The sequence below is a fragment of the Chenopodium quinoa genome, unplaced genomic scaffold (assembly GCF_001683475.1).
Source record: "Chenopodium quinoa cultivar QQ74 unplaced genomic scaffold, ASM168347v1, whole genome shotgun sequence".
In the NCBI taxonomy this organism is placed as follows: domain Eukaryota; kingdom Viridiplantae; phylum Streptophyta; class Magnoliopsida; order Caryophyllales; family Amaranthaceae; genus Chenopodium; species Chenopodium quinoa.
This window is the reverse complement of record NW_018743212.1, coordinates 389,581-406,747: the sequence shown is the minus strand read 5'-3', so window position 1 is coordinate 406,747 and position 17,167 is coordinate 389,581. Positions and strand designations below refer to the sequence as shown.

Sequence of the window (17,167 nt, the reverse complement as noted above, 5' to 3'; positions counted from 1 at the left end):
TTTCAAGCCTTTAACTCCTATTTTCCCCTTCTTTCTTTGTAATTTTACTTCCTTCACACTTCATTTGCTCATTTCCCCTAGTGTTCATCATCTACATATGTTAGCACATCACAAGGGCTAATTTACCATCCCATAAAAGACACAAATCTAATTTTATACCTAATAGGAGGAAAAGGATTGTTTCATTAATGAGATAGAAAAACATAATGAAACAAATTAATTCACATGAATTAGATTTTTGGTTAATTCGTTAAGTTTACAATCACTTAATTTAGTTAAGTTGAAGAAAAAATAAGAATGAATCCAACTTTAATACTAACTTCAAATTTTTTAATTTATAAAGTTCAAGTAAATATACTCCGTATTTAAATACTCGTAGATGAAAGTCAAATAAAACCGTTTCCATAGTCCATAAGGTAAAAATAATCAATTAAAAAAACACTTCATCTGAAAAGACAAAACTACCCTTGTTTTAATTTCAAGCACCTCCCTTTCATCTTCCTCAAATTCACCATCTGAAGTCTCAACTGATGAACTCATCAGTCATCACTCTCTTTTACTAACGTAAGATCCAATCACATCCTTCAAATTTCAACCTCCCATATCACACCTTCACCAATTAATAGGTTATTATTACTCTAATTACTTTATTTAATCTCATAATTAGCTGAAAAATACAGCCCAAATTAAATTAAATTAAATTTGATTAATTTTGCTTAATTATTTCAGCATAAGATGGAATTAACTCTAACACGCCCTGATGATTGGCACCTCCATCTCCGTGACGGCAACCTTCTTGCTTCCGTTGCTCCGTACAGGTAACACTATATTTTCTCCATTTTCGAAAGTTTGACTCACTTTTCATTTTAAGCTGTTTAATAAATTGTGATGTATTGTTATGTAATTCAGTGCTACACATTATGGGAGGGCAATTATAATGCCAAATCTAAGGCCTCCAATTACTACTACAGCTGCTGCTGTTGCGTACCGTGACTCGATTTTGAAGGTTTTGCCTTCAAATAGCGAATTTGATCCTCTTATGACACTCTATTTGACTGATACTACTACCCCTAATGAGATCAAGCTTGCTAGTGTTGTGCGACAGCGGAAGCAAAGGTCGTAAACAAACAAGAAAACAATAAAGAAATTCAATGCAAACAATAAGAACAACACCAAGAATTTACGTGGTTCACTATCGATGTGATAGCTACGTCCACGGGCACCGAGATCGAATGATTTCACTATAAACTGCAAAGATTACAAAGATGATTCTTGTATTTCTCAAGAACGGCTCTCACTCTGTCTCTCTTAACCCTAATACTGATATTAGGGAGGTTTTATATTAATCCCTAATTAAAAGATACTTGGGCAAAAAGATAATAAAATAAGATAACCTAAAACCGCAAAATCCGCGTTCCGTATTTTTCCTTCTCCGCCCGGTCAGACCGGGCAAGGTCTGCCCGATCGGGCGCGAGAAGAAAACTCCATACGAATGCTTCAACGTATCCAACCCCCACCGCCCGGTCAGACCGGGCAAGGTCTGCCCGATCGGGCGAAGGCTCGCCCGGTCGGGCGAAGGCTCGCCCGGTCGGGCGCGAGAGCAGCTTCTTCAACGAATTTGCCAGGCACCTCTTCTTCTTCCGCCCGGTCAGACCGGGCAATGTCCGCCCGATCGGGCGGACAAAGCTACGAAGTACGAGTCACCTAATATACTTATCAACAATCTCCACCTTGACGAGAACTCGTAGTCAGCAAACAACCCCATCAAGACATAGTGAAAAAACATCTCAAGCCAAACCCGATGCAAGACTCATGCATAAGCCATACATCCCGATAAGTCTTCAACCAAGACCCATCACATACTCGTCTCCAAGTATAACAACTCATAATGCTCCACCTGCATCACAAGCCCCGGGCAAGCTCCACCTTAATGCCAACACACCTACACCAGGAGCTCCCCAACTTCGCCCCTCAGGGCCTACTACATCACGTAGTAATCAATATTTAACAAGTCTAAGCAATGTTTAAACTTGCTAAACGGAACAGGCTTAGTGAAGAAATCAGCCGGGTTGTCAGCAGTCCCAATCTTCTTCACCTTAATCCTCTTGTCAGTACGTAAGAAATGATACCTGACATCAATGTGCTTCGTCCGATCATGGTGTACTTGATCTTTAGCTAAGCAAATCGCACTTAGACTATCACAATACACTGTAGCAAAATCCTGTGCAATACCCAGTTCACCTACTAGGCCTTTGAGCCAAATAGACTCCTTAGCTGCAGAAGTTAGAGCCATATACTCAGCTTCAGTAGTTGACAACGTAACTGATGACTGCAATGTAGACTTCCAACTAACCACAGAACCACCCAAAGTGAACACATAACCAGTCACAGACCTCCTGGTATCCACATCAGCTGCATAATCAGAATCACTGTACCCAGTGACCAAGCATTCCTTACCATTCCCGTACACAAGACCAATATCAGCTGTCCCTCTCAGGTAGCGAAAAATCCTTTTCACCCCTTGCCAGTGTTCCCTCCCAGGTCGAGCCATAAACCTGCTTACAACACTAACAGCATGCGCAATATCCGGCCTAGTACAGACCATAGCATACATCAAACAACCAACCGCGTTTGCATATGGAACTCTAGACATATAAGACAACTCCTCCTCTGATTGAGGTGACATAGACAAAGACAACTTACAACTAACAGTAGTTGGCGTACTTATAGGCTTCGATTTTTCCATCCCAAAACGAGACAGAATCTTTTCAATGTAGCTTTTCTGAATCAAGAAAAGCTTACCTCTAGCCCGATCCCTGTAGATCTCCATACCCAAAATCTTCCTAGCTGCACCCAAGTCTTTCATGTCAAACTCCGAGTTAAGCATCTCCTTTAATCTTTTGTACCACTGTCGGGGGGATTGCTTAAGTCCATACAATGACTTTAGCAATCTGCAGGCATAGTGTTCCTTTCCAGGAGCTTCGAATCCTTCGGGCTGCTTCATCAGAATCTCCTCCTCCAAATCGCCATGAAGGAAGGCCGTTTTAACATCCAACTGCTCCAGCTCAAGATCAAAATGTGCTACAATTGACAATAACACACGGATAGAAGTATGTCGAACCACAGGTGAGAATATCTCAACAAAGTCAACCCCTTCTACCTGACTGAACCCCTTAGCAACTAGCCTAGCCTTAAAACGTATTTGCTCAGTTTCCGACAACCCTTCTTTCTTCTTGTAAATCCATTTACAACCCACAAGCTTCCTCCCTTCCGGTACCTTTACCAGTTCCCACACTCTGTTCTTGTAAAGAGACTGCATCTCTTCACCCATTGCGGCAAGCCATTGCGCAGACTCACTACAACTAATTGCTTGTTTATATGTGGCAGGTTCAAATGACTCTACATCATCAGCTACACTCAATGCATAACCTGTCATCGCATCAACACAGCAATTTCTTCCCTCCATCTCTTCAATCAATCTAACAGGCTTCTTGATAACTCGTTTAGGCATCTCAAGAATGGTGTCAGGTTGACTAGATGACCCCTGATTAGATTGCTCCACCTCATCCCCAGAGTTAGAATGAGTAGGAGTAATCTCAGGTTCAGGAGTACCCGGCACTGGAACATCAGCATCATCATCAATATATTGTACCCGAGGTAAATCAGCAATGGTAGACTGATGTACCTCAAGTACCCCATCTGTCTGTAATAAATTGTCTCCTTCCCTTCTCAAATCTGAAATCTCTGCATTTTTAATTGAATACATGGTGTTTTCATCGAAAGTAACATCCCTACTAAGAATGACCCGACCCTCCGAAGGTGAAAAAATTCTAAACCCCTTCACACCATCCCCGTACCCAACAAAACACCCCTTCTTGGCTCGTGGATCCAGCTTACCCTCAATAACATGATAATAAGCAACACAACCAAAAATCTTCAAATTCGAAAAATTAGGCAACTTACCACTCCAGATCTCAAACGGAATTTTGGAATCAATTCCAGAATGAGGACCCCTATTAATGACATAACAAGCTGTTAACACAGCTTCACTCCAGTACCTCCTCCCAAGCCCTGCATTAGAGAGCATGCATCGAACTCTCTCTAGCAGTGTCTGATTAACCCGTTCTGCTACACCGTTCTGCTGTGGTGTCTTCCTGACAGTATGATGCCGACCTATACCCTCATCTGCACAGAACTGATTAAACTCGTCTTTGCAAAACTCTAGCCCATTGTCCGTTCGTAGCTTCTTGATCTTCCTTCCTTGTCGATTTTCCACCAAAGCTTTCCATTGCTTGAAAACTTTGAAGGCCTCATCCTTTGACTTAAGCAACCTAAGCCATGTGTATCGGGACTTGTCATCAACAAATGACACAAAATAGTGGTAACCTCCCATACCTTCAACTCTAGATGGACCCCAGCAATCTGAATGGATGTAATCGAGCACTGCATCAGTAATGTGAGCACCCTTGCTGAACTTTGACCTGTGTTTCTTACCAAACACACAATGCTCACAAAATTCAAGGTTGGCAACCTTGACCCCGGATAGAAGACCCCTCTTGGACAATAGCTGCATCCCCTTCTCCCCCATATGACCAAGCCTCATGTGCCAAATCTTAGTCATCTCCTGGTGAGATACAGATGCGCAAACCGCAGAACTAGGCAGTGTAACACCCTCAAAAACATAGAGGGTGTTCCTTTTGATACCCTTAAGTACCAACTCAGAACCTCTGAAAATACACAACTCCCCATCTGAAAACACACCATTGTACCCCAAGTCATCCAGGGTACCCAATGAAATCAGATTCTTTCCTAAAGCAGGAACATGCCGTACATTAGTCAAAGTTAACCTCCGCCCATCAACAGTCCTCAACCTCATGGAACCAATACCTGTGACCTTACATGGAGCATTGTTACCGACTATAACCATACCCCCATTGCGAGGTTCATATGTATCAAACCAATCTCGACGTGGACACATATGGAACGAACACCCCGAATCTAGAACCCAGTTATCAGATAAATCATCAGACCTAGCAGAACTGACTAATGCTAAATCTTCCTCTGAATTATAGCTCTCATTCGGTTTCTCTTCAACTACAGCAGCCTGGGACTTGTTTTTCCTCACCGGACAATTATTCCTAAAGTGACCCGGTTCTTTACAGTAATAACATGTTTTAGTAGTAGTTTTACTAGATCCATCCTTGCCGTTTCCAGCACCCGACCCAGCATTGTTCCCCTTGTTAAACCCCTTATTCTTTTTAGACTTTCCGGACTTAACAAATAACCCACTACCATTATCCCCATTATCACTCGTAGCTTTCATTCTGAGTTCCCTAGTATGAAGTGCTGCCTTCACTTCTTCTAAGGTTATAGAATCCTTACCAACAACAAAAGACTCTACAAAATTCTCAAAGCTAGACGGTAGAGATACAAGTAAAATCAACGCAGCATCCTCATCATCAATTTTAACATCTAAATTACGTAAATCAAGCAAAATAGAGTTAAGTTTTTCTAGATGTTCCCGTAAGGAAGTACCTGACTGCATCCGGAGGCTAAACAACCGCTGTTTCAGTAATAATTTGTTGGTCAACGACTTAGTCATATACAATGACTCCAGCTTCAGCCACAATCCAGCCGCCGTTTCCTGATCAGCAACCTCCGTGATGATTTGATCATCAAGACTAAGTAATATGGTAGAGTGTGCCTTCTCTTCCATAACTTCTAACTGCGAGTCAGTCGGTCCGTCTCCTGACTCCGAAGTAGTACTCTTTGGAGCCAACGGACGCCATATCTGCTGTTGTTTTAACAGAGCCTTCATCTTAATTTGCCATAGCCCGAAACTATTTTTCCCGGTAAACTTCTCAATTCTTATTGTTGAATCTCCTGCCATTGTTATCTTCAAGAAACTCTCCAAGGATTGAACCTGAGCTCTTGATACCAATTGTTGTGCGACAGCGGAAGCAAAGGTCGTAAACAAACAAGAAAACAATAAAGAAATTCAATGCAAACAATAAGAACAACACCAAGAATTTACGTGGTTCACTATCGATGTGATAGCTACGTCCACGGGCACCGAGATCGAATGATTTCACTATAAACTGCAAAGATTACAAAGATGATTCTTGTATTTCTCAAGAACGGCTCTCACTCTGTCTCTCTTAACCCTAATACTGATATTAGGGAGGTTTTATATTAATCCCTAATTAAAAGATACTTGGGCAAAAAGATAATAAAATAAGATAACCTAAAACCGCAAAATCCGCGTTCCGTATTTTTCCTTCTCCGCCCGGTCAGACCGGGCAAGGTCTGCCCGATCGGGCGCGAGAAGAAAACTCCATACGAATGCTTCAACGTATCCAACCCCCACCGCCCGGTCAGACCGGGCAAGGTCTGCCCGATCGGGCGAAGGCTCGCCCGGTCGGGCGAAGGCTCGCCCGGTCGGGCGCGAGAGCAGCTTCTTCAACGAATTTGCCAGGCACCTCTTCTTCTTCCGCCCGGTCAGACCGGGCAATGTCCGCCCGATCGGGCGGACAAAGCTACGAAGTACGAGTCACCTAATATACTTATCAACAGCTAGTAAGTCTAAACTTTTGGTTTAGGTGAAATTGATGTTGTTGTTATTGGGTTGGTTTGTTATATATTAACGGCTCATTTGGTAGGCGGTAATTATACTAATAAAGGATAGGAATGGACAAATGGTAACGAATTTAAGTGTTATTTTGTACGGAAAGTCTCATGTCAATATTTATGGTTTGAAGATTCATTAGGAAACAATTTTTTTTCCCCTTCATTAGTGCTTGTTTTCTATCAATTCTAGAGGTGGGTAATGGGAATTTTATGAAGAAAGAGTGATATTTGTAGCGGACAAGCATTATTATGGACATTGACACGAGTCTTTTCAAACTTTTAAGTTATAACCCAAGAAGTCCTTAGTCATAGACTCATAGAGCTGTATTTTCTACTAAAATTATCTATTGGTTTCCTACCTTTATGGTTTCATGATCCCTAGATTTGTATTTTTATCATTTCATGTTCATTTTGTGTTCCCTTGGGATATCGTTCCTTCCCCAAATTTTCTTTCATTATCTGTGGCCTTATTAATTCTGCTTTGATGATATAGTATGGCGTATATGTTTTCTAGAAGACAAGAACGGTTTGTTTGATTTGGTTCCAGGTGTTTATTCATGGAAGATTTTGTTTGGCATTTCTTATTCAATTGAATGTGAAAAAAAGCTGTTTAACTTGCATTAACCTGGATATTGTTTGTGTCATTAGTATATTAGCCTTCCCAAAGTCATACGTTGGGTGATGAGGGATCTAATTAAGTTTGTTTTTGATTGGTTTTGTCTAATTATTTTGACAGGAGAAAGTGGGGTGGTTTATGCTGTCAAATTGTACCCTGCTGGTGCAACAACTAACTCACAGGATGGTGTTACTGATCTTTTTGGGAAGTGTTTGCCTGTGCTCCAAGAGATGGCTGAGCAAAATATGCCTCTCTTGGTAAGCTGTCTATCACGAATAAATGCAGCGCAGGGTTTAATGTGTCTTTCTTGTTATTACCTATTAAGCAAACGAAGAAATTCAACGAATTTTTTTTGATTATCTTCTCATTTTTAAAGTTTTCTTTTACCTTCTGGAATGAACCATGATTTTTAAGGAGAAGAGATGGTTTTCCATAAGTTAAGACTGAGAATATTATTTAAGACTGAGAGTTTTTGTTTATTAACAGGTCCATGGGGAGGTTACAGATCCTGATGTGGATATTTTTGATCGGGAAATGTTATTTATTGAGACAGTTTTAAGACCTTTACTACAGAGACTTCCTCAGCTTAAAGTTGTGATGGAACATATCACTACGGTTGATGCTGTCAAATTTGTTGAATCATGCGATGAAGGTAAGTTTATCCTTTTCAGTTGTTAAACTAATTTTCTAATTTTCTTTCAGTACTGAAATCAATCTGTTTATTAATCTTGCTCCTTTTACAATTATCAGGTACTGTAGCTGCCACTGTGACTCCACAACACCTTGTTCTGAATAGGAACTCTCTCTTCCAAGGAGGCTTGCAGCCACATAACTACTGTCTTCCAGTGCTCAAAAGGGAAATCCATAGTATGTGTTTTCAAATCAGTAATGAATCAAAAAGAAAAATCTTCTTTTTTTTTAGGTCCAGATTTTAGATAGGGTGTGTAGTTTGCTACAGCTAATCAAGCGAAGAAAAGCCATGACATTTGCTCATTTTGTGTCTTTGACATGAATTTCTGTCATTTTCTCTGGTCTCCGCGTGCTCTGATTGTACCTTTTGGTTGTACATGCAGGGCAGGCACTTGTTTCAGCAGTAACTAGTGGGAGTAAAAAATATTTTCTTGGGACTGACAGTGCGCCTCATGAGAGGTGGAAGAAAGAATGTTCTTGTGGATGTGCTGGAATCTTTAATGCGCCTGTTGCTCTATCACTATATGCCAAAATATTTGAAGAGGTATGCATTCATAATAGAAGAAGTAGAAGGTGGTTCCTTCAGAGAAGGCTAGGCTATGCTAGATGAGTCTCCTCATGAGATTGAATTCTCTGTACCAACAACAAGTTTGATGAATGATTAGTGTTTCTTTCTTTTTCAAAGTGAAACAAATTAGGTAGCAGTGGCATGCTCTTCTTGCCTGCATGATGTTCAATTATATAGTACTCGTATGTGCTGGTAGAATTTTCTGGAAGTTCATCTTCTGCTTTCTTTGCTCATTCAGGCTAATGCACTTGACAAGTTGGAGGCATTTACAAGCTTCAATGGTCCTGATTTCTACGGTCTTCCAAGGAACACATCTAAGATTAAGTTGCTAAAAGAACCATGGAAGATCCCAGAGTGTATATCTTTCCCATCCGGAGAAATTGTTCCTATGTTTGCCGGGCAAATGCTTGATTGGAAGACATCCTCTTGATACTGTATGGATCCCCGTCTATCTTTACTGTCTCTACTTTCCATTTCATTTTTACCTTCTTAATTTTTGCAAATTCTCTAAAACATTAAAGCTTCTGAATTTATTTGACTCACTTGTATGAAAATTCTTAAGGATGCCCAAACATTAAATTCATGGGGAATATTGTGAGACACCTCACCTCTTTAAGCAGGAAATAATAAAGGGCACTAATTATGGGTTCCATTTTATTTCGGAAAACTTAGGGCAGTCAAGCAGTCATTACGAACAATATGAAGAACCTTAGTTCATGTGTGTAATCTGAAATCAGTGTAATCTGACTGGGGTTTGATAATGCCAAGCACTCAACGTCTCTATCACCCTGTTGTTAAACTTTGTACTGATTTAATTTAATTTTATTTATTTTGGATAGTTCAACACATTTTTATGTCTGTCTTTCTTGCATTGAGTGTTGGTTACATGTTGTACATAGATGTGTTTAGTAGTAGGTCTGAATCCTTCCTACATCACAATGATTTTACTCCTATGTGAACTATATGGTCTATCTTTCAAACTATTAATTGGCCAAATGTATCCATGCATTGATGTATGTAAGAGTATCAAAATATGATCAGTTAAATTTGTTTTCCTATAAATGGACATTTGATTGACAAGGTGGTATGAGATCAATAACATGTTGAGGGCAAAAAATCTCATTCTTCTTTTAGCACCGAGTATGGTGCCCCTGATGGAGTGTACACTATAAGCAACGATGCATGTGAGGCCGTTGAGGGCAAAAAATCTCATGCTTCTTTGAGGCTGTTGCATGATGTGCATGCATATGTGCTGATGCACCTGCTTTGTACATGCTGCCTGTGTGACCTCTATATGCATTGCATACTGGAAATTTCAAACCTATGTTGTGGGATTGAAAGACTTCTCATTACATACCCCAAAACTCAAAGGTTTAATTATTGAGGTTAGCATAGTAATTTAGAGGAAGTAGCAGTCGTTATACCAATGCTTAAAATAGGTTTAAAAGGCAACAGCTAAACTAGTAAAAGTAGTTATGCTGTTGTTTCACATTCTTATTCTCATTCTCATTGATGTAGAACACTAATTTAATTAAAGCTAGTTTAAACATCATACTCAAATGACAAAATCATAGGACAGAACTATTCTACCTGTTTTCTAGCTTCATACTTGCAAGTAACAAAAATGATTTTGTACTCTTGTTTCATCCACCAACCAGGACGTTAACATCAAAGTCCTGCATTCTCGATGTTTCCTACCCTTCATATCTTATTCCATGTCCCATCGCAAAAGATTGGGAAAATTCCCAACTAAACGGTATTACTTGTCAAGACAGAAAGATATTTCGCCCCACTCCACCAGATTTTGAGACAAGTATGTATGATTAACCCATCACGATGCAAGGGTATGTATTAATGTATACTTCCATGTATTGTGTTCTGGTATGAATTACTCGTTCCGAAATCATAAATTTGGACTTGGTCTAATATTAGAACGCGATGAAAAAATCTTTCCACTGCAAGAAAGTGATCTAGTCACCAAATTAGCTGCCCCTCTTTCTAAAGACCATCTTTGGGAACAACTCCCTTTACTAATTTCCTCCAAATTTTCTTGATCTTTATCTGAAGTACTATTTTCCATGGACTCCTCCAAATTATTCCCATCAACTCCCTCTTCTCCACTTACAATACTAATGCTCAGAACCTCATCAGAGGAATTATCCTCTGTTGCTTCCTCCACTGTTGGTGACAACGAGGCTGATGTATCCTCAGCCTTGTGATCATGACCGTGATTGTGATTTTGTTGATCAGGTGGAATTATAGGAGCACGGCAAAGTGGACAAGTAGTGTGTGAAGAAAGCCAAGTATCAATACAAGGTACATGAAAGGCATGATTACACTTGGGCAAAACTCTCAGTACATCACCTTCTTCAAACTCTGCCAAACACACTGCACAGTCTCTTTCCTCCATCTCCTTCCCATACTTGTGGACGGCGATGGAGTTGATCACCGTAGCAGGGAGTCCTACGGTAGGGATGCACCAGAAGGGGTTGAATACCACCCTACTCACGTGTTCATCATCCCGAGAATCACTCCCCACCCTTCCTCCTCGTCTACTTCTAGGCCTTGTTTGGAGAAAAGAATGACTATTGGGTGCGTAGAAGTGGAAGTAGAGTTTGGTGTAAAGAACATAGAAGATGATCAAGAGGAAAGTTGTGGCTAAAAGTATAAGCATGGAGATTAGGAGAGGCGAAAGATTATGGGACTTGTTTAGTTTCGAAGGGTTATAGTCTTGAGGTAAGGGGAGATTTGTGAGGGGGTATATGCAAAGAGAAGGGCAGATTGCCAAACAGACCTCAGGGCAGAAACCAGAGTATAGTGATGAGGTTGTATTTTTTTCGGAGTGGCAAAATTGTAGGCATGTTTGGACTGTGGTATCAGTGGTAGTGGCGGAGTTTGAGTTTGAGTTTGCGAGTTTTCTGTGACTGTGTAGAGAAGCCATGGGAATTTGGAAGAGTAAGAAAGGGGTTAGAATTTTTGATAGGAGTTTGAGGTGTTGGAAAATATTTGTGGGGGAAAACTAAATAGGGAAAATTTGGGTAGGAGACTTTGAATGAGAGACAGAGGTTAAGTCAATATGGCTGCTCATTCACGGCAACCAGATACTATGTTTATATATACATATACATGATTTTATATTAGTATGTTTGACTTCTTAATCATATTACTATTTCATTTTTTTATATATAGTAAGATATTTTCATAGTTTCATACATATTTGATGATTGATTTTTATCAGTAAAGATTATGAAAAATTGATTTTATAATAGTTTATTTCTTAGAGTATGAATATTGTTTTTAATATATTACTAGGGTATAATAAAAGAATGTGGTTGAATTATATGAATTTTGATCATAGAAAAGATAGTGTTGTAACTCGAAAATACAGAGGAGGTATGCTTTTATTTATTTATTTATTTATTTTTATTTTTATTTTTTTTCTCTCTCTCAAACACTGAGGAGCAATCATGCCAACAAATTTTCCAAAGGTGTAATCATTATTTTAAATCAATTTAACGAGAAATGCTAAATTAAAACCATGTTTAGACTTGGACATAGAAAATTAATTACAAACAAAATGACCTGCTTTATATCTTGCATAGGATTATAACCACCTCAAAAGCCACTTTATATTGTATCTTTCTTAGCCAAGTTCTGTGCTTTTTTGTTAATATTATTAGGTTGTACGTATTGCTTTTGGCATGCAAATTTGTGATATTTTTACTTAACCTAATCCAATATTGTATGTACCGTCTTAGGAGAAGAAGACAAAGACAATTAACAAACAAAGCAATTATAAAAAAAACAATATTTTAAAATTATATATATATATATATTTTTTATTAAACACCATCTTCTAAAATCATTCATATCAACTTGTCAAAAAAAAAAAAAAAAAAAAATCATATCAAGCTGTATTATGTCTATAATAAAAATAATTAATGTAATAGTGAATGATATCAGCGATTTGGTCATGAAAATTACTTTGTGGAAAATTATTTAGAGTAGTTAATTAGGGATAGTATCTTTATGTCTTGTTTTTGTTTGTTATTGTCTTGCTTGCGTTTGCAATGAAGATTTTCAATGCTTTTGAATATTTAATACCAGCTAGTTCTTGTTGGATTTTTCACCGTATGACATTATACAATGACGTTATGATGATACCTTTATGAATATCTTTGCATAAGATAATACTAGTATAGTAAGCTTAGTAGCTAATAGAGTAATAGTTAATCAGACACTGTCACATTCAGATTTTGGTCTGCTTAATTATGCATTTAATAAAATCCTAGCTGATGAACTTTTCTAGACAAATTCCGGATTTCAACACCGAGTTATTGAGGTCTCAAATTGAATTTGAGTTTAGATTTTAAGCTCATATAAGTATAAGTGCTTTGAGTTTTGTTTGAAATGAACTCGAGTAACTGTCAGTTAGTTAACTATACCATTATTGCTAATAAGATCCAGTCCTAGCTTTAATGATTTTGTAGCAAGATTGTCTTTATTGCAAAATTGCACCAAAGGTGTAAAGTGTAGTCAAACATGTTTACTGAATTACTTATCCTCCATAGACTCCCTCTACCTTTCCTGCTACAAAAGTGTCATCTTCATCACCTGAATCGGGAATATTCATCAAGCTGCCATTTTTACTTTCTACCTTATCTTCGTAACTCTCTGCAATGAAGGTGAATACACTAAAGGTTAACTATAAAGCATGAAACATTGTATCATGTATACATGTAACGTCATAGGGAGAAGGGGGAGAATGTGTAAAGTTACACTAGGACATAGAGTGAAAACAATGTGACATTGATCCGTTCTTTCTTCAAATTTATGCTTTTGTATTTGGAATGTTAAAGCTTGAATCTTAACAATGATGGATAAAAGCTAACCTGAGGTTTTTGTTCTTCCATTTTTCATGTGATTTACAAGGCATTGTGCATGGAGAATGAACTCTGATCGCCGCTTGCGCTTTTCCTTGAGGCATTCAAAGTAAGTGCTATTCTTAAGGTTTACATTGTGTCTAAAGTTAATAGCTATCTTGATGTTTTCTTCAGTTATCACCACTTCCACACAATTATAACCTGGTGTAAATTTACCGTTTTCACCATCATCAAGGTATCTGATGTAACAAAAATATACACTAACTGTGAATAATTTAATTTGATTATATTGCATAAAATAAAATCAGAAACATACAAAATTTATACGAGGAGACATATAAAAACTCTTACTTTTCAATTTCTTGTTTCAAAATCTTGATTTTTTCCTCGTCTAATGAGACTGTATCAAGCTCTAGATAATCATTCCAATCAAATTCTGTCTTGTAGTTGATTATATTTTTGTTGCATAATTCCGAATTTGGATATAACACTTCCTCTTGCATCCCAACTTTTGAGAAGGTTGATTTCCAAACACCAATTGTTTTAACCTCTACCTATTAAAAACAATAGCAAATCATAACATCCCGTAATCATAGAAAGAAAAGATTTGTTGCTAATCAAATCAGAAGTATTTATTAAAAGTTGAATAACTTACCATGTTTCCATCAATGACACATAAATCACCAACATCGAAAGGGTGTATAACGTAGGCAAACATGATCCCTTGAAATAGGGTCTTGCAAGCATCTCCAAATATAAAAGTTGCAGCTAACAATGGAGAAGCTATGATGACTAGTACTTTTGTGGAAGCCAACCCAGTTAGAAGCAACCACATTATGAAAGTAGCAACAATCAAAAGCCAGCTGATTATCTTGTTTAAACAATCAACAACTTCCTTGGCACTACTTAATGTATTTGCGAGGAACAAACAATTGTTGCATGCCCTTTCCTGATCAATGTACATAAGTCAAGCTGTCAATCAATTAAACGCTAACAAATATGAAATGGCATAAAAAAATAATAATAATAAAATTGTCCTGGTCAAAGAATTGTCCTCCTGAGTAATTTAACAGAGGTTTTCACTCTGTCTTATTTTTTATATTACCAAAATGAAACTAATATCCCAAATAATGTCTCTAATTGAACTCCAGGAGTACTTAATGTAAAACTCCACAAGCTAAGTACTTAATTTAAATTCCCAAATGGAGAGATCTAAAGAAGACTGGTGAAGTAAGGACATACCATCCATGTATGAAAAATTTCAGGTGATATATCTTGTGAAGAACCCACATATTCATGAAGTTGATCTTCAAAATAGCCCCAATCATCCTTTTTTACCAGAGCATCCCCGGATGAATTTTCTGTTTTATCTTTCGCATTGTTTCCAACTTGAATAAGTCGCTTCAGATTTTCTTTAATACTCCTGCTTATCAGTTGAAAACATGAACAATATTCTAAATAAGGGCCATAATCTCAAGTAAAATGTTTTATACAAAGAACAACAAAAGAGCATTGTGGAAGGGCTCGTATATATTAGTTGTAGGATAATTGGAAGATATTGTTACTTAAGGAGATGATAGGCTTGATAAAATTACAACAAAAGACATTATTGTAAAATCATTTTGCATCCTGAATTACCACGGTTGAGGCTTAGGACAATATAACAGCATTGCAAGTAGATTAGAGGAAGAAATGACCCTTACCCATCATGATCATCATCTTGACTATGGCTCTTCAAATTTTCAAGGATGTCACTAGTATACTTCTCCTTTAACAATGTCTGTTTCGCTGTCAAAAAGTAACCAGCAGCTTGCTGTATGCAATACAGAGTAAGAGTCCGACCCTCCTGTATCAATAAGTCATGCTTGACTCTTTTATGCTTCTTTCTCAACAATTTCTTCGCATTAACTTGTTTATCTCCCCACTCATCCACATCATCCAATTTACTTAGGTAATGAGCATGCAGATTCATTACCCTATTAGGAAACAAGGTTTTACATAGATGTGAGACAAACTGTCTTAATCTCTGGTCATCCGAGCCATAGTTTAAGATGTCATAGTTCCACAAAGTTTCATCATCTTTGCACTCATACAGAAGGTTTAAGATGTCATAGTTGTGGCGACCTATGATGCCAAGGAAATACAACTGCTTCCCACCTTCCAAGATTTTAGAGTTCAATCTGTTATACACAGAACAAGCCTCCCATGATAGCAAGACACAAGTTTTGACCAGCCAAAGAAAGGAGCAAATTAAAAGACTGAGACAAGTCCAGGTTCCGAAATCCAGAATGTATTTGGCCTGGGGCGTTTTGTTTAGCTTGGAGCCAAAATAAGACACCCAAGTAATTAAAAGCAGCAATGATCTTAATATGAAGTTGATGCTGCGTTTCATTCCATTGGCCCAATACATTAGATGTTTTCCTCGCAGGAACTTTTCTATAATTAAGTACTGACGTGATTTTGTATTAATCCCTGGTTTAAGTATTTTGTGACAAACTAACTTCCTTAACAACCACACTATCATATAAGTAGACAAGGTGATGACATTGTAGGCAACGAGGACAAATATTGATACCTCAATCCAATTTTGGGTGTTCAGTCCAAGTATCTTGTGGTGCTTAAAGGTGGAAACACGTTTCATAACCTCAGATTCTGCCAACCAGAAAATGAGACAGTCGATTATTTCAAGCACTGCTTCGGGTAATATAAGGCCACTTTCTGTGTGATCCAAGGGGACCAGTGGTAATAAATTAATGGTCACTACTGAAACAAAACAGCTCAAAATGTAGATGCCGAAGATCACATAATATAGGCTTACCCAATCTGCTAAAGTCAATCCTAACAACAGAACATGCCTTAACCCTGAGATGTTTTTAGGTACCCAGAAGAAAATCCATAATATAATCAGAAACACCACCATATCTATGAGTATCCAAGCACGGATGAAAAGCATAAGTTGAACGGCTTTGTCATAGGCATCACCGTGACTAAAGAACTGAAGTAACCGTATAACTAAAAACGATACCAATAGCAGTGGTAACGCGACGGTGGCAGCAATTACTGAGCAAGTAATGATAAGGCCTAAAAAAACTGCTATAATCATAGCAGCAACACACAAATAACAAGCACATATAACCGGTAGCAAAAGTATAAATATTATCTTACATAGTACCTCAAAGCATGAACATTCTCTCTGTTGTGCAGATGCTGAAGAAGCAGCTGAAACATCATCTGAAATGTTTACAGAGGTATGAGAAGTTTGGCGGCGGCATGTGGGAGTTGGGTTTTCAGGTTGAATCTCTTGAATTTTAGTAGTTTCAGATTCTGCAGGTGAAGTCGAATCAGACTCCTTTGTGGGAGTTGGGTTTTCTGGTTGAATCTCTTGAATTTTAGTAGTTTCAGATTCTGCTGGTGAAGCTGAATCAGACTCCTTTTTCGGAATCTGTTGGTTATACATCATTTATCTTGAGGCTACTTACTGCTACAAGAAAGCAACAAATCTAAATCTAGTAAGATTTTGGGAATACAAAGTTGAATAAGTGACTAACTGACTGTTGGAGCTTAAATCGCTTCTACCTTTATGAATAAGCTATTGTATTAATTCTTTAAAAAAAATTCCTTACTTTATGTTTAAAGTATACAACATTAGTACACCCACATCCCATCCCCCCAAAAAAAAGTTGTCACGTTTTGAATTATGATAATAGTTATATTTTCCATCCGTTTTGCCTTAACTTGAATTAAGTTGTTGAGGTAAGATTTATAAAAATATATCAAATTCTA

General features: G+C 38.0%; 3 protein-coding genes across 5 annotated transcripts; 1 reads left to right on the top strand and 2 right to left on the bottom strand.

Annotated features, from left to right (window-relative positions):
- The first annotated feature begins 528 nt into the window (after positions 1-528).
- Positions 529-16,619, top strand: LOC110734206 (dihydroorotase, mitochondrial-like). 2 transcript variants are annotated; one of them, XR_002513776.1, is made up of 10 exons: positions 529-626; positions 730-818; positions 910-1,091; positions 7,364-7,500; positions 7,730-7,895; positions 7,994-8,110; positions 8,317-8,477; positions 8,740-8,935; positions 13,434-13,493; positions 16,589-16,619. XR_002513776.1 is itself a non-coding variant. In XM_021914264.1 (8 exons), exons 2-8 carry the CDS (start codon positions 736-738, stop codon positions 8,929-8,931), a joined length of 1,038 nt encoding a protein of 345 aa, XP_021769956.1. In that variant the 5' UTR covers positions 529-626; positions 730-735; the 3' UTR covers positions 8,932-9,287. The 2 variants fall into 2 exon arrangements, 1 of the variants encoding a protein (XP_021769956.1); XM_021914264.1 differs by lacking the exons at positions 13,434-13,493; positions 16,589-16,619 and having other exon boundaries at positions 8,740-9,287.
- LOC110734207 (putative RING-H2 finger protein ATL53) lies at positions 9,938-11,668 on the bottom strand. Its single transcript, XM_021914265.1, has one exon. It carries the CDS (start codon positions 11,440-11,442, stop codon positions 10,405-10,407), a length of 1,038 nt encoding a protein of 345 aa, XP_021769957.1. The 5' UTR covers positions 11,443-11,668; the 3' UTR covers positions 9,938-10,404.
- Positions 11,744-16,580, bottom strand: LOC110734205 (mechanosensitive ion channel protein 4-like). Of its 2 annotated transcripts, none has more exons than XM_021914262.1 (6): positions 15,088-16,580; positions 14,627-14,810; positions 14,040-14,333; positions 13,736-13,938; positions 13,394-13,623; positions 11,744-13,175 (listed from the first exon to the last, which is right to left on the bottom strand). In XM_021914262.1, the coding sequence occupies exons 1-6, from the start codon at positions 16,485-16,487 to the stop codon at positions 13,060-13,062; spliced, it is 2,427 nt and encodes an 808-aa protein (XP_021769954.1). In that variant the 5' UTR covers positions 16,488-16,580; the 3' UTR covers positions 11,744-13,059. The 2 variants fall into 2 exon arrangements, with proteins under 2 accessions (XP_021769954.1, XP_021769955.1); XM_021914263.1 differs by having other exon boundaries at positions 14,627-14,807.
- Positions 16,620-17,167: the final 548 nt, after the last annotated feature.

What these genes read in the sequence shown, in the direction of transcription:
- LOC110734207 (XM_021914265.1), bottom strand. Translation starts at nt 11,442, where the DNA reads ATGGCTTCTCTACACAGTCACAGAAAACTCGCAAACTCAAACTCAAAC.
- LOC110734205 (XM_021914262.1), bottom strand. Translation starts at nt 16,487, where the DNA reads ATGATTATAGCAGTTTTTTTAGGCCTTATCATTACTTGCTCAGTAATT. An exon ending in TTGAAACAAGAAATTGAAAA is followed by an intron (nt 13,624 to 13,735) that starts GTAAGAGTTTTT and finishes TTGTTACATCAG; the next exon opens with ATACCTTGATGATGGTGAAA. An exon ending in TGGAAGAACAAAAACCTCAG is followed by an intron (nt 13,176 to 13,393) that starts GTTAGCTTTTAT and finishes CCTTCATTGCAG; the next exon opens with AGAGTTACGAAGATAAGGTA.
- LOC110734206 (XM_021914264.1), top strand. Translation starts at nt 736, where the DNA reads ATGGAATTAACTCTAACACGCCCTGATGATTGGCACCTCCATCTCCGT. An exon ending in GCTTCCGTTGCTCCGTACAG is followed by an intron (nt 819 to 909) that starts GTAACACTATAT and finishes TATGTAATTCAG; the next exon opens with TGCTACACATTATGGGAGGG. An exon ending in TAATGAGATCAAGCTTGCTA is followed by an intron (nt 1,092 to 7,363) that starts GTGTTGTGCGAC and finishes TTATTTTGACAG; the next exon opens with GAGAAAGTGGGGTGGTTTAT.